This window comes from Oryzias latipes, chromosome 5 (genome assembly GCF_053564925.1).
Source record: "Oryzias latipes strain Hd-rR chromosome 5, Olatipes_Hd-rR_3.1".
NCBI lineage: Eukaryota > Metazoa > Chordata > Actinopteri > Beloniformes > Adrianichthyidae > Oryzias > Oryzias latipes.
In genome coordinates, this window is record NC_136241.1 from 28,727,784 (window position 1) to 28,742,503 (window position 14,720).

Below are 14,720 nucleotides of genomic sequence, written 5' to 3' on the forward strand. Positions count from 1 at the left end.
ATAAAAGCATCTCCTGTCACGTAGAAATTCTACACTCACTATGAAACAGTGACCTGGTGAGGATGGTGCATCTGCCATAGTCTCGGTACTTTGGTAAATTAAAGTAATTCTCAGTTGGATTATTTTTTGTAATGGCATGGAATTTAGTGTACTACAAGTCATGGGTTTCGTGATACCTGAAAATCTATGTCTTTGAGAAACTAAATGCAAATCACATTCCCTGAATGAACTTGATAGCCGAGAAAGTATAGGTGAAATTATTTTTATTATTTTTACAACTACTACTTGAATTTGACATACATTGGAATGGCTGAAGGCCAGAGCAGCAGCAGTCTGAGTCAGTCAGGACCGAAATAGCAAGGACATTCCTGCACTGCCTGAAATAAAGCCTGCAATCTGAGCTACTCAAGACAAAGAGTGGCAGGCCTAACAATAAACACTGGCCCACCCAAAACAAAGATTGGAACTAGTAGGGCACACACGCACAATTATAACTTACCCAAACGTGAATGTTAAAAGCTTTGGTGGGGGGGTGGGTTCTGCAAGAACACAGTAAAAGGTACATTTCCAATCCATTAATAATTACAAGCAAAATCTGAACAGAATTTTTTTTAAGCATTCACTGTAGTCTTTTTTTTATATCAATTTACTATTTGTCTTTTTAAAATACCTTAGTAAAAGACAAGACTATCTTGATACTGACCAAAGTTCGGTTTCGGTGCATTCTTTGACAATTGTAATTTTTTTTTTTTTAATAAGTTGTGATTGTAATTTTTTTTAACAAATTAGTAATAAAAGTGAAGTATGAAAAAAAGTTCTTGCTGACAGCAGTTTGGTGAACTTGTTTTGGATTTGAGATGTCATCTTTCAATAAAGCATTCCCATTATAAGCCTTTTTTGTTACTATTAAATGTTTTGGGTATTTTAAAGCTTGTTTTTTAAAGTAAAACTGTAAAGCTTTTCTTTTGTACATGCCCTCATTTACATTTTAAAGAAATAATACCAAAATTTGCAAAACTCTATTTCTACGTCCACTAACTGATAACTGTATTCAGAAAGTAAATTGGAATCATTTTGATTTTTGTCCACTTAACACATTGATGACCTGTTTTCTTGTTAAATTATTTCCCTATACTCATACTCATACATCATAGATTCGGATCAAATGTTATCACAGTCGTCAACTAATTTATTATTTTATTAAGGATTGGAGCTTTAAAAAAACGAAAACAAAAAACTTTTAACATTTTCTCTTTTAGCTAATCTTTTTTACACAAAGAAATAACTGGATTAAAAAAGGGAGAATTATCTTCAGGCCAAAAAAAGGGGGAATTCATCTACTATTGGTATATTTTTGCATTTGATTCTATGAAATAAAGTTTACAAACATGTTAAATTCATACTACATGTTTTTTTATGTGTCTGTCAAATAATAGGAGTATGTAAGGCCTGTAGAAAATACATGGACATAGTGAAGCATTCGTCAGACTGTTCCAACTTCATATGTTAACAACATGCATGTCGAATTCCCACCCTAAGCCCTAACTGCTAAAAAAAAACTAGATGGTGCGGACGATGTAGTGCCTTCGACTTTTAAAGCCATTCAGACACCAAATCACTACTTTTTTTTTTAATGGCGACAATATCGACATCAATTTCACGAATTGAAAATCTCATTGATGAGTGTTTTTCGATGATCATTTATGAATCCACTGTCTTCTGAAGATGAAAATTGTGATACTTTATTTAAAAAAAATACATTTAAATACATTTCCTTTGCAAAATTTGTTCAAGCGCATTGTGGTTTATATTCACCAATCTAGTGAGCATCAATGCACAATGGGTTTTTGCAGAGACTTGTGGGCAATTTCTAAGGCACTCGATTTTGGAATTGTAGATTCGGACAGCACTACAAATGGCGAACGCAATAGTGTACTATTTAGTAAGTAGGGAAGGAATTCGGACACAGTGCCTATATAACGAGGCTAAAACCGTAATGGGCGACACTACTGTATGAAGAACTGAAAGTTTAGTTTTCAAGAAACTAAAAGGATCTTCAGTTATCCGTTTGTACAGCATTTACATAAAGCTTTTAGAAAGGAGCAAAAATAAAAATTATATTTATACAAGCATTTTTAATCGGTATCATCAACTATGATGACAGGTGTTGCATTTAGAGGATAAAGGGCATGACTTTCAGTTTTTTTAACAGATGAGCTGTGAATAGTTATGGCAAAGCCTCCAAGTTATTAACTTTGCACACATCTTCTGATAACATCAAGTTTCCAGAATATTCAACAAAATGCAGGGCTGTCAGGAACTGAATCCGGCTTAAAAATCTCTGCCAAACCACCTGTGCAAATCAGTGGAAGCTGTTTCGCAACAACAGCATGTCTTCTTCCCTCATGCTGTCCCAAAAAATCCCACGAAAACATTCTGACGTATTTCATTGCAGTAAAGTTTGGCAAATACAGGATTTTTTTTACATTTTCCAAAGCCTCACTCTGGACAAGAATGCACAGGAATGCTCTGAAACTCGAGTTTGCTCTGAATCATAGCAGCATAGCAGCAGACCCCATCTAACGAGGCTAAAACCTTTATGGTTAAGTGCAGGACTGGCACATAAAGGTGTCAAAGATTTCTTCTGATGAAAGTATGAGTGAAGCTGAGCTGCAATGGTAGTTGTGACTGGGTTTGTAAAAACTAACTTCTCTGGGTCAACCTTTTAACGCTGCTGTTTGGAATATTTGATGTATTAAAGATTACTGGATTTGGATGTGGTTGGACTTCAGAAGTCCTCCGACCAGAGGAGACAGTTCTATCAATACTAAAGTAAACAATGATACTTTTAAACCCACTGCAGAGCTTTAAAAAAAATCCTTAAACAACATGCAGACACAGATCTAGTTTGTATGTCCCAATGCTGTTTTTGTCTGTGGTATTGTTGGATGAGACTTAGTTGCAGTTTGTTATGGCCTCTGCTCAAGCGTGCTGTTTAGTGGCCATCATTGCCAAATTACTTTCCTTCCAAAATGCTATCAATAATTGATATTAGAGATCCATTCCAATGACGATCGTGTTTTTAACATGTTCTTTTGCATTTTTTTTTATGATGGAGGACTTGTATAGAGAAAAAGTAGCTTCGACTTGTAGAGTATTTCTGTATTCAAATCGGGGTAAATCAGGAGAAGACACAACAATCCTTTTTGAAAACGCTTGTGTTAGAGATGTAGGTGCTATCATCGGCAGGCCACGACCTTCCTTCCAGATCCACGTACGTCTTCGTTTTCCTCGTCTGAGCTGGAATCTGGCTCAAAACTGTACGGCTGGATAGCTCCAATATTGCTCACTTATTTTTGTTGTCCCAGTAAGATTAAGTTGGGGGTTTGAGGCGCTGTAAGCTAGCAGGAGAGTGTAAACCGATAAATGATGGGAAATGGGGCTGGGCTCACTTTGCCAACAGTTCGGCCCAAAACTTTTTAATGAACTCCTGCTACTCTGCAGAAACTGTCCTAGAAAACAACAGGGTCTTTTTTCTTTCTTGAAAACGTCTTTCTTTAGATACTTGATAACATAACATTGAAGAAATTTAATCCGTATTTAAGTATTTAACTCAATACTTCGCCCTACATATTACTGCCCTATCATTTAACCAAATTTCCGCTCATCATGTCTGCAGTGTCATAGTTGACCGAATTAGGTTTCTGAATTCTGGTTAGCTCTCTTGAGCTGATGTTTCTGTCTCTCCCCTTCCCCCTCCTGCCTCCTCAAACCCCCTTCTTGTCTTTATTCAAATTCTATCCAGTGTGCTTGGACTCCTCCTCCACCTCCTGCCGAGTCACATGGTGCCCATATCTCCTAGTCTGAATGCCATTTAACTTCCAGTCACTTCATACCAGCATCTGTGATGGAGGGCAAAATATCCCATCCATCATCAGAGTTGAACAGTAATTTTCACATTGACTCCTAAGCATTCTTGAAGTGTCATTGAACAGGTTAAGGAAGGGAAGTGGTGTGCTTTCCTGTCTTCTTAAATTATTAAGGTGTCAGCTTTAGCTCAGTTTCAACCTCCTGTTTAGAACCAATGTGATCAGTGATGTGTGATGGGGGTGGGGCTCAGATACAAACAGTGGTGGGAGTAACGGTAGCTTGGTACCATGAAGCAAATTCTAATTTTTTTTTTAAATCTTCGTTTTTCTTAACTGAAGTTTTACATCTGTCTAAATCAATAGAATAAAATATAGAAACTTGTAATTATGACACATAATTGACATTAATTGTATGCATCTGCTGCCATCCCATTTAGCTTTTTTTGTTTTTGCAAAATAGAAAGATAGTCAAGCAAGTTTTTTTTGCATAAATTTTGTGTAACATTTAAAAATGTAAAAATTAATAAAAATAAAATGACAACATTTATGTAAAAGCATATACATATGCATGCAAAACAAGACAATATTCCGCATTGTGATGTAAAACTTGATTGCACATTTGTTGTGCTCTTGTTGTTAAAGCATCTTTGGTATGGATGCCCTTTAATAGGCAGCAGTGATTATACAAGATATGAGGAAGAATTAGGACGACAGGGAACTGAGCTGATAAGTGGAATATGTAAATAAGGGGGATGAGTGGCCACATTTCCAGGAAAGGGAAGTGATGATGGGGTGGAACAGGCCGAGGGGAGAACGCAAACAGGATGCTATCTACTGAGACTTCCTGTGCCATTTTTGAAATCATTTTCCCATTAATCTATTCAAGGATAAATGTATAATAAACTCAAAGTGTCCTCTTTGAAAGCAGTGATGCAAAGAAATGTTTATAACGTTAAAGTTCATAGGCTGTTTTATGTTTTCAGAAGCTGTGAAGACACTGAAGAGACGAGCCCTGAATGGAGCTTCACTGGGGCTTGTACTGGCTAAGGTGAGCATGCAGCAAATAAACTCGCTAAATTAAAGTGTTGGATTTTACATGCAGCTGCTGCATGTTTGGTTGAATGTTTCTAGAGCAATTGTCTTGTCTCAGAGAAAGTTTCACATCACCAGGTTAAGCCGATCAGTGCCATGCTGCTGTGCTTGCTAAGCTGTGGTTTTGTGGGCAACTACTTACAGTTTCTCACTCTATACAGTTGCCTTCTGCTCATGCACTCTGTTCTGCTAAACTTCAAGCTCCACTCGAATGCTGGAGAAAATGTCCCACTTATGATCACAAAACCCTTCTCCTATTACACAACAGCTTCAGTTTTGTGACAAAGTTGATATTTTTTTTTATCAGAAATTCATTTGCGAAGCTGTTTACATTTGCTCTGGGATTTTTTTTTTTTTTTGCTACCCTGCAATGTTTCCCTGAGCTCTCGGAAAAGCTGTGTGCAGCCACAGCTCCGCTGTGTTTCAGGATGTGAGCCTGACTGAGGGCTGATGTCATCTTTCTCCACTGCTGCAGAGGTGAGCGTTAGGACAGGAACCAGGGTAGAGAAAGAGAAAAGGGGGAGGGCAGTGAGAGGTTCCCACTGAAGCTCCACAAGCAAAAAAAAAAAGAAATTTAAATACATAATGCTGGTTGGAGACCTGGTTCTGCTTCGGAGTAGCATTAGTAATGAGGGGTGACTGAAAACATGTCCTAGCCTGCAGTGTTGATGCAGGCGTTGCATAATGGCTACCATTTGTTCTACACTTTTCATCTGTGGAATGAGCTCCCTGGTTGTGCACACACATGCAGAAACCAAGTCCAGGACAGAAATAAAAAAAGAGAACTCTTGTTGCGCCGCAAAGTGCTGGAACTTTGTGCGCAATTCTGGGTGGGAATAGGAAAGATGACCTTAAGATCTGGCTGCAGAGGTTTCCTGTGATGTGAACTCTGAAGGGTCAAGCGCAGGGCAATGCCAGAGCTGGAAAACAAGGGCAGGGACCTCAGCTTAGCAGTGCTACACCCAGGGAGGGAGGGAGGGAGGGAGGGATGTCGGGGTAAGGAGCCGTCTGCAGATGGTATGGGCAAAATAGAAATGCAAACTTGCCAGAAGGAAGAACGGATGTTTCCCAAAACTGAAAATGCATATTGAAGAAAATGTAGTGGGATACATGCTTGTTAGTTATGGGAGTGCACTTGGGAGTCTCGCTTAAGTAGTTTTGAGGCTCCATAGGCTGGTTTAAATTCCCAGAGTCAGACAAAGAAACAGGGAGGGGGGGTGAGGAAATGCTTTGGTGGTACAGTGGCTGCAACTGCTCTTTTTTTCTCTCTGAGTTTTGTGCAGCAACATGCCCGTGCCTGCGAGTGCTCTTCAAGTTGTTTGCATAAGCCGTGTGTACGTGCATGCTGCCTCTAGCAGAATGGTTAACGTTCAGGTGGGTAGGCCGGCTGAACGCGGAATGACCCATCTCCCCCGGGGATCCAAATTACTACACCATCATCAGTTGCTCCTTGCAGTGGAACAGATGAGTTTATACTCTCATAAAACATGGAACTGTGGAACCAAGGCTGCCTTCCTAAATGGATGCCCTGTCCTTATAATACTTTTAAAATCTACAATCCAATGTTCCCGTCAAAGTCACTTGGTTCATTGCTAGTCATTTATAAATTGACACGTCTGGGCAAAAACAGCTTGGAAAGCTTTCTAATTCACACTCAGCTTTCGAGTAAACTACAGCACATACTGTATATGAGCGACTTTCAGTTTAGTCTGACTGATCCAGCTGCATTGGCTGTACGTCTGTATGTTTACAGGTGCTGAAATGCGCTGAAGATGAGCGGCATAGGAGACAACTCGTTAGAGCCGCTGCGCTCTGACCGCAAACGGAAACTGTCCACCTGTGACACACCAGGATTAGGGTGAGTGTTATCACTTCTCCAAAGAGCATTTGAGTTTTATAATCCTCTCTGTCTGCTGCTGATTGCAGTCCCGCAAAGAGTATGATGTGACTTTTGTACTCTTTACGTAAACATTCCTGGATTAAACTCCAAAGAGTCCCCTGTAACTCTTAAAACATCGGAGGTCTCCGAGCTGGCCGTGTGGCCAGGATGTGGCTAGTACACAGGGAGGTGAGGTCGTCATAGCAACATCTCTAATCCCCCCCCCCCTCCCTCTATGGCTCCCTAGCAGGTGTGACAAGCGTCTGAGGGAACAGGAGAGCAAGTACATCGAGGAGCTGGCTGAGCTCATCTCTGCTAACCTCTCCAACATTGACAGCTTTAACGTCAAACCTGATAAATGTGCCATCCTCAAGGAGACCGTCAGGCAGATCAGACAAATCAAAGAGCAAGGTAATGCCACCATACCGATTCACACACAAAGCTGTGTAACAAAAAGCACCCCCCCCCCAACTATTGTTTTTTAATTTTATTTAATGTATAGTTAACAGTGGATAAAGCTAGGTTAGTCAAGGCCCCTGCTGCAGGACAGATGATGCCAGTGATGAAGTGGTGTGTTTGGTTCACGGCCAGGACATTTCTGAGCACCAGCCAGCTTGGCTGTTGTATTGCCTGGAGTAAATGAACACCCGTAATTGAGACCTATCCTTGGTGGTCACGGCTCAAGGCTGTTAGTGACAGTGCGGATCTCTTGGTGCCAAACTTCACTTTTATCTGGGAGACTAATGACTCTCAAAACTGAAAAATCCGACATTATTCAGAGTTGCCTTTGTCCCTTGGCCATTTTCTTATAGTTTTGTTAATCAGAAATGATTTCCTATGAAAAAGCAAATTTTATCTTCATCTATTTTTGCTCACATTTGAAATGAGGTCTTGGAAGGTACTTGGATAAGGAACATTAATGGAATCTGCTTTAAGAGTTATGGTGTTATGCAGCCAGATTGCCATAGTTACTGGATGGAAATGATGGAGTACCTCTCTTGTTTTGTTGTTTTTTTTTCTTTAACAAACCTTTCTCCACATCATCTTTTTCTTTACATCTTTTTATTCCTCAGTTTTTAGCTACCTGACTGCCTTCTCATGTTCTTCGGTCCAAAATCTTTCCCAAAAAGATTTTTAAATTCATAGTTACGCTGTCTCCCATTCTATGCAGTCTTGCACTGTGGATGACCCTGCTGTATTGAATGGTATCTACCAAAGCCTCAGCCACAAGCTGATTTTTTTTTTTTTAAATAGAAAGGCATCCTAGCCTCACAGATGTGTTGTTTGCTGCCATCTGGTGGCCACAGGAAGTATATCTGTATGGTTGTGGTGCTCAACCCATTTATTCTTTGTAAATTGTGGGACATTAGTGTCAGCCGCAGAATCTTGCATGATTGACCGAATCTCCTCTGGAGTTGTCATGGCCGCTCCAATATTTCTTCTCGCAGCTCAGCAACAGTCTGCAGCCCAGGAGGTTAGGGTGTTTTGAATAAATGAATGCACAGTAGACTTTCACTACTGATGAAATAAAAGGGAAATAAATCTGCTCATACATCAGTGAATTTCACTGTGTTATTAGATTTAGGGATATATGGTCACTTTATCCTTTATCCATAACACATTGTGTTTTATCTGTTTAGGACCAAGCTCTTGCAGTGATGACGATGTGCAGAAGGCGGATGTGTCTTCCACCGGTCAAGGGGTCATTGACAAAGACCACCTGGGGCCTCTCCTCCTGCAGGTCAGCTTGAGAAAAGTCTCTTTATTGCAGCAGGTTTTGCTGGTGCCAGACAGTTTCTCCAGGTTTAAAAAAAGAGATGTCACAATTACATGTTTTAAAGAAACAGACTTGTAGTTTTTATAAATATCTCTTACACTCATATGTCAAATTGTTGTCCGTAGGCATTAGATGGCTTTTTGTTTGTGGTTAACCGAGAGGGGAGCATCGTCTTTGTGTCAGACAATGTGACTCAGTACCTGCAGTACAAGCAGGAGGAGCTGATAAACACCAGTGTTTACAACATCATCCATGATGACAACAGAGAGGAGTTTCACAAGAACCTCCCCAAACCTAATGGTGAGACCAGAGTCTGTGTGTGAGAACCTTCAATCACATCACAGATGCAAATCTAGAACGGCATAACGCAAACTGTGGCAGCTCACTGCTTTATGTTTTCTATTCTCTCCGCAGGACCCAATGGGCAATGGGGTGGGGAGGCACCCCGACAGAAAAGCCACACATTCAACTGTCGCATGCTGGTCAACCTCGCTCATGGTGCCAGTCATGGGCTGTCAGAAGACAGACCGGGTGGCCAACGTTATGAGACCATGCAGTGTTTTGCCCTGACTCAGCCCCGCGCCATGATGGAGGAAGGAGACGGTAAAAAACATGACTTAGTAGTTACTGAGTTTTTCGGTTTGTAACTTGGCATAAAATGTTCTGCATCTACAAAGATCTTAATTGCAGCCAGCAGTTAAATGTGGTTCTAACATTTTTTTTTGGCTCCATGCTCAGATTTACAGTCGTGTATGATCTGTGTGGCCCGGAGAATCACTGCCGTAGAGAGGACAGAGAGGTTTACCACCCGACACGAGTTGTCTGGTAAGTCTTTACCTTGGTATACCTCACAAATGCTTTTGTCAGTACATGTATTAGTTTACAGCACACATTGTTTTCTTGTTGCTTTAAAAACCTTTCAGTTGAGCTACTTTTGAAAATAAGAATCATAAAGTTTTCTGTAATTTCACATCTACTGCAGAGTTCAGACGCCTCTCAATCTGAAAGTATCTGTAGTCCTGTCCCTGGAGTTGGGGCTTTAAATTTGGGAATTTTCCTGTGACAAATATGTCTAAACACTGAATATAAGAAAATAGTATTTTCTTCTGAGCAGTAGAGTAATAATAGGAAAATACAAAGGATGAAAAAGCCTGTAGAAGATGGAAAAGACCAGACTGCAGCAGCTCCGGTCTCATAATTATAATTACATCCTGATCAGTTGTCAAAATGTTATCTGCAAAGATAAAAAGGCATGATGAGCAATTCATTTATCTGACATAATTAGTTAGATTTTGTAAATAAACCAACTTTTCCTAAGTATTTTATATTTATTACCCAATTATTTACTCACTGCATGTAAAATTGATGCCATGTATGATTCAAAGACCATCACAGGTGCTTTCATTCTTTTAAAGTCCTGCAGAATGGATGCTATCTCAAAAACTCTAGTGTAGTTGAAACATTGCTGAGAGCTGCTAAGACGATGTAAGGCACTTGTAACAGGTTTAATCCCATCACTACTCACAACAATTACTCGCAGGACTCAAATGCTTAAAATTAGATCTAAAACAAACCCCACAGGGAGAAGAAACCATGAAGAGCTTGTCTTTTATTTTGGAAAATAAAATAAAAACTCTTAATTAAAAACTTTTATTATAAAAAATGAGTCAGGGTTGTGGTTAAACTTTTCAATTCTTTGATTCCTTGTATAAATCACGCCTCAGAATTAGTTTATCCTTCTTGCAGTATTGATTTTGTATTTCTTGTTGCAGGCAAACTGATTGAAATTGAACAGCAGAGCTCTCTTCACAATACCATGCGTCCCGGGTGGGAGGACCTAGTCAGACGCTGCATGCAGATGTTCCTCAATAGAAGTGATGGTCAACCATGGTCCTACAAGCGCCATTATCAGGATGGTATGTCACATTTTTTTTATAAAGGATATGAAACATTCAGAAGGGTCTTCACTTGATGAGGCTTTCGGCCATGGGATTTCTTCTGTTATGTTTTTTTCCGTTTAGAGTTATCTCTTGTTTTTTCTGCTTCAGCTTTCCACACTGGCCGTGCTGAGACGCCACTCTATCGCTTCTCACTCTCTGACGGCACACTGGTCACAGCTCAGACGAGGACTGACCTCTGCAGGAATCCCAGCACCAATGAGCCGCACTCATTCCTGTCTACACACTTCCTGCAAAGGTGCAAATGCTTGGATTCATACTTGGGTTTAAGCCATGTTTCAGATTTATCCTACTGTACAGTGAAGCTTGAAAATGTCTCTAGTTTGAGTTTTTGTCAATTGTGTGTTTTTTGTAGGGAACACAATAGTTATCGAGGTAACCCGAGTGGCGCCATGAGACCCCAGAACATGGGTGTGAACCACCCCAACCAGCAGATGAGCATGGGCCAAGGAGGAAGCATGAGCATGAACAGAGGCTACGGCATACCTGACCAGGGCAACATGCCGCAAAGAGGAATGGCTTCATACTCTGGCGGCGGTCGCATGAACCAGATGAATCACATGAATCCCATGCATCAGATGAACAACATGGGTCAGATGAATCCAATGCACCCAATGAACCACATGGGCTCCATGAACCAGATGGGCCACCATGGCATGCACCAGCAGCACACACACACGCAGATGGGTCAGATGCATGGAGGACCTGGGGGTGGGGGTTTTGGGATGGGCATGACCAGCCCTCCTCAGTCAAGTCCTGGGATCAACGGCCCCCCACACAATGTTTTGGGTTCGCCTAGGGTCAGAGGAAGCCCTAAGACTGGAGCCAGCCCGTTCTCACCTGGAGGTAAGAGTTTCAAAAAAAGTATTTAAAAATTGCAGTTTAACCTTAAAATGCAGTTCAGTAAGTAAAGTTTCTGCCACTAAAGAAATTCTTGAATTGCCTTTTGCAGGCATGCACTCTCCTATGAGCTCCACTCATACTGGTGGCTCTGGAGGCGGAGGTGGCACCACCTTTTCCAGCAGCTCGCTCAATGCCCTGCAAGCCATCAGTGAGGGACTGGGCAACCCAATGCCCTCCCCCCTCACATCCCCTCTTTCTCACAAGCCAGACAGCTCTCCAAGTATCAATTCTACCAATCAGGAAACAGGAGGCAAATCAGCCCTTCCGCCATACTCTGAGTCCAAGAGCCCCGGCAGCTCCCTCAGGGCTGGCGGGGAGCAGCAGTCGCAGCAGCATCCACAGACCCCCACCAGCGAAGGACCTCCCGACAAGCCGGACAGCCAGGCTGGCCTCGGTGGGGGCGAAGCCAACAGACGGGTCCCAGACAAGTGCAACAAGAAGCTTCTACAGCTTCTTACATCCCCCACAGATGATCTGGTGCCATCGAATCACCCACAGAGCTCTGGATCCAGCTCCATACCCGACTCAAAGGACGGAATGGCTGGGGTCACCAGTCCCTCCTCCTCTACAGGAGTATCCTCTTCTACAAGTGGGGGCCATGGTGCCGTCTCTTCCTCAGGAAGTTCTGGACATTTTCCGAGCCAGTCCTTGCAAGAGAAGCACAAGATCCTGCACAAGCTCCTAAAGGATGGGAACACTCCGGATGAAGTGGCTCAAATCACGTTGTTGGCCACTGGCAAGAGCTCTTTGGACTCAGCAGCACCAGAAGCGGGCCTTTCTTCTACCGGAGGGGAAAAGGGGTCTGAGACGAAGAAGGAGCAGCACAGTCCTAAGAAAGAGAAATCCCACGCTCTTCTTCACTATCTGCTCAATAAAGACGACTCTAAGGAAGGAGGCGATATGAAGCCAAAGCTGGAGGATTTGGATGGGCGAGGAGCTCCAGGAGCAGGAGTCACCAGCTCTGACCCCCATGGTATGGATGGGAAGGTGAAGCTGGAGCCATCTGATGAGGTAGAACTTCAACTGGAATTCTCCTTCTGTAAAGAGAAGTTTGAAGAGCAGTGTGAGCATTTTCTGTTTGTGAACTTTCAGGCTGAGACTTTGGAGACTATTTTAGGAGTCCGGCAAAACAATTCCAGCTTCTACCCTGAACTGGACTCCAGAGCTACCAAGGAGGTAGCAAACAAACAAGGGGCTGTTTCTGAGAGTCTACATGGTAAGTAGAAAAACATCATGTCTTTATCCCACCAAACTATTGATATTTTAAGGCATTTTTAAGGACCCACTCCGATGAAAATTGTGTTTTTGGTTGTTTATGGTGGTTTGACAGGTCATTGTATCGTTTAGTCTAAAATTGTAGATAAAAAATGCAGTTTGGGAAAAGATCTTATTTGTTACGTAGAAAATATTCAGGGTGGGGCCACAGGCTCCCCGCCCCGCTCCATTCTGATTCATCCACTTTTAAATAAATAGATCCATGTACGTCTTTATTTCCCTCATCTGAGCTGGGATCTGGCTCAGTACTGTGCTGCCGCATAGCTGCAGTATTGGTCGCCATTTTTGGCGAGCAATATCGCCATCAAAATTATGCCTTTTATATTCAAGATATGGATATAAATGACACAAGTTTTTTGATTTGAGCTAAAAACGGCATAATCGTAATTACAACCACACTGGGAACGCTTACAGTGGATTAAAAGAGGATCGGAGTGGGACTTTTAATCTGTTAGTAGGAGCGGATTCTTTAGACAGAAAAACATCAACCTTAAATATTTGTTTTGCAAAGTAAATTTGGCATTGTGTGTTCAGGGAGGGAGAGAGGCCCTATGCTTCCAGCTCAGCGTGCAGCCTATCAGAGAGCCTTGTCTGTGGATTCCAAGCCCATGGGGGGGGACATGCCAGTCGGAGGAGGGTTGGCGAGCAGACGAAATGTACCCTGCCCCACGCTGGTCAAACAAGAGAGCATGGAAGCTCCAGTCCGACCTGGAACCATGCCTAATGGCTTTCCAGGAGGCATGGGTGTTTGTCCACCAAGGGGGAATCCAACAAGTAACTTAATCTCTTTCTATTCTATGAGTCAACACATTACGGACGTTTTCTACTCTGCATTGGTGCGAAGAATAACCTACTGAAGTTTGGGTTGCTTACTTTTTCCTTCCTTGTCAGGAGGTATTGGTAGAGGCATGGGCGCTCATCAGCGCCCTCCCATGGCAGGTCCAGGGGAATGGGGGATGCCGAGGTCTGGTGGGAGTGCGGCGGCCGGTCCAGGACATCCGGTTATGGGTCGCCCTGGCCAAATGGGAGGACCCATGATCAGCCGCTCCATCAGCGCACCTGAAAACATGAGGTCCATGCTGCAGCAGCAGCTCATGGATATGGGTAAGCCATGATGGACGGAGTTTCCCGAATGAAAAAATGTCTGAGGATGTAAAGTTAGTCAGAGCTTAATGTGTAGATGGCTGCACTTTCAGCTAATGCATTTAAAGACCCACTTTGATCATCTTTTGAGTGCTTTTAAAAGCATTCACAGTGTGTTTTTTTTAATTATGATTGACATTTTTACCCAAAATCAAATAACCTACGTCCCTTTTTGTTTTTCTTTTGGAGATAGGATGTAGTTTCTGTAGACCCGCAGCAGTTCATTAGAAATTCATTACCGGTGAAACAAAAATAGACGGCAATGTTTGAGATATACAGAAGTTTGAGGCAGATGCCAGCCCAGAGGAGAAAAACAAAGACGTACATGGATCGAGTCCCATACAAGTGGAGACCCGCCCAGCGAATTTTTCACATACGATTTAAATAAAGAAATTTCTTTATGCGTGTCCTCCATCATCAGAAAAATGCCACAAAAACATGTTAAAGACACCAAAAACACAATTTCCATTGAAGTGGATCTTTAATGTGTAAGATGTTTCCGTTCAATTAGAGCAGCCATATCATAACAGTAACAACGATGAGAATGTTCTCGATCCTAACCTAATGACTTTGTAAAAAATAAAAAAAATAAAAAGGTGGGAACCTCCACATTTCATGTTCTCATTGTTTCTTAATCTATCAGTTAGGCTATCAATTAAGGTTCATCAAAGGGTTTTGGTAGATTTGTGAGAGTCCTTCTGCTTTCCAAGGCCAGCACATCCATCGTTTTTGTCTTAGACCTGATGTAAATTCAGTTTTTTTTTTGTGATTTCACTGGTATATCATTTAAAAGAATTGTTACTGATCATATTGTCTTTACAAAT

The 14,720-nt window shown here is 41.9% G+C and overlaps 1 protein-coding gene across 4 annotated transcripts in view; it reads left to right on the plus strand.

The window, feature by feature from the left end:
* The window catches only part of LOC101156489 (nuclear receptor coactivator 3), a 56,957-nt gene that overhangs the window by 35,678 nt on the left and 6,559 nt on the right, over positions 1 to 14,720 (plus strand). For 2 of the 4 annotated variants that reach the window (XM_078948102.1, XM_020703450.3), the window contains exons 2-15: positions 4,853 to 4,917; positions 6,715 to 6,819; positions 7,088 to 7,251; positions 8,481 to 8,581; positions 8,743 to 8,917; positions 9,032 to 9,220; positions 9,356 to 9,442; positions 10,390 to 10,533; positions 10,666 to 10,813; positions 10,931 to 11,421; positions 11,528 to 12,489; positions 12,571 to 12,694; positions 13,288 to 13,527; positions 13,645 to 13,857. In XM_078948102.1, coding sequence (XP_078804228.1) covers positions 6,734 to 6,819; positions 7,088 to 7,251; positions 8,481 to 8,581; positions 8,743 to 8,917; positions 9,032 to 9,220; positions 9,356 to 9,442; positions 10,390 to 10,533; positions 10,666 to 10,813; positions 10,931 to 11,421; positions 11,528 to 12,489; positions 12,571 to 12,694; positions 13,288 to 13,527; positions 13,645 to 13,857 — 3,124 coding nt within the window. In that variant the 5' untranslated portion in view covers positions 4,853 to 4,917; positions 6,715 to 6,733. The remainder of the gene's footprint in view (positions 1 to 4,852; positions 4,918 to 6,714; positions 6,820 to 7,087; positions 7,252 to 8,480; positions 8,582 to 8,742; positions 8,918 to 9,031; positions 9,221 to 9,355; positions 9,443 to 10,389; positions 10,534 to 10,665; positions 10,814 to 10,930; positions 11,422 to 11,527; positions 12,490 to 12,570; positions 12,695 to 13,287; positions 13,528 to 13,644; positions 13,858 to 14,720) is intronic. The other 2 variants (XM_078948103.1, XM_011475380.4) reach the window with 1 other exon arrangement.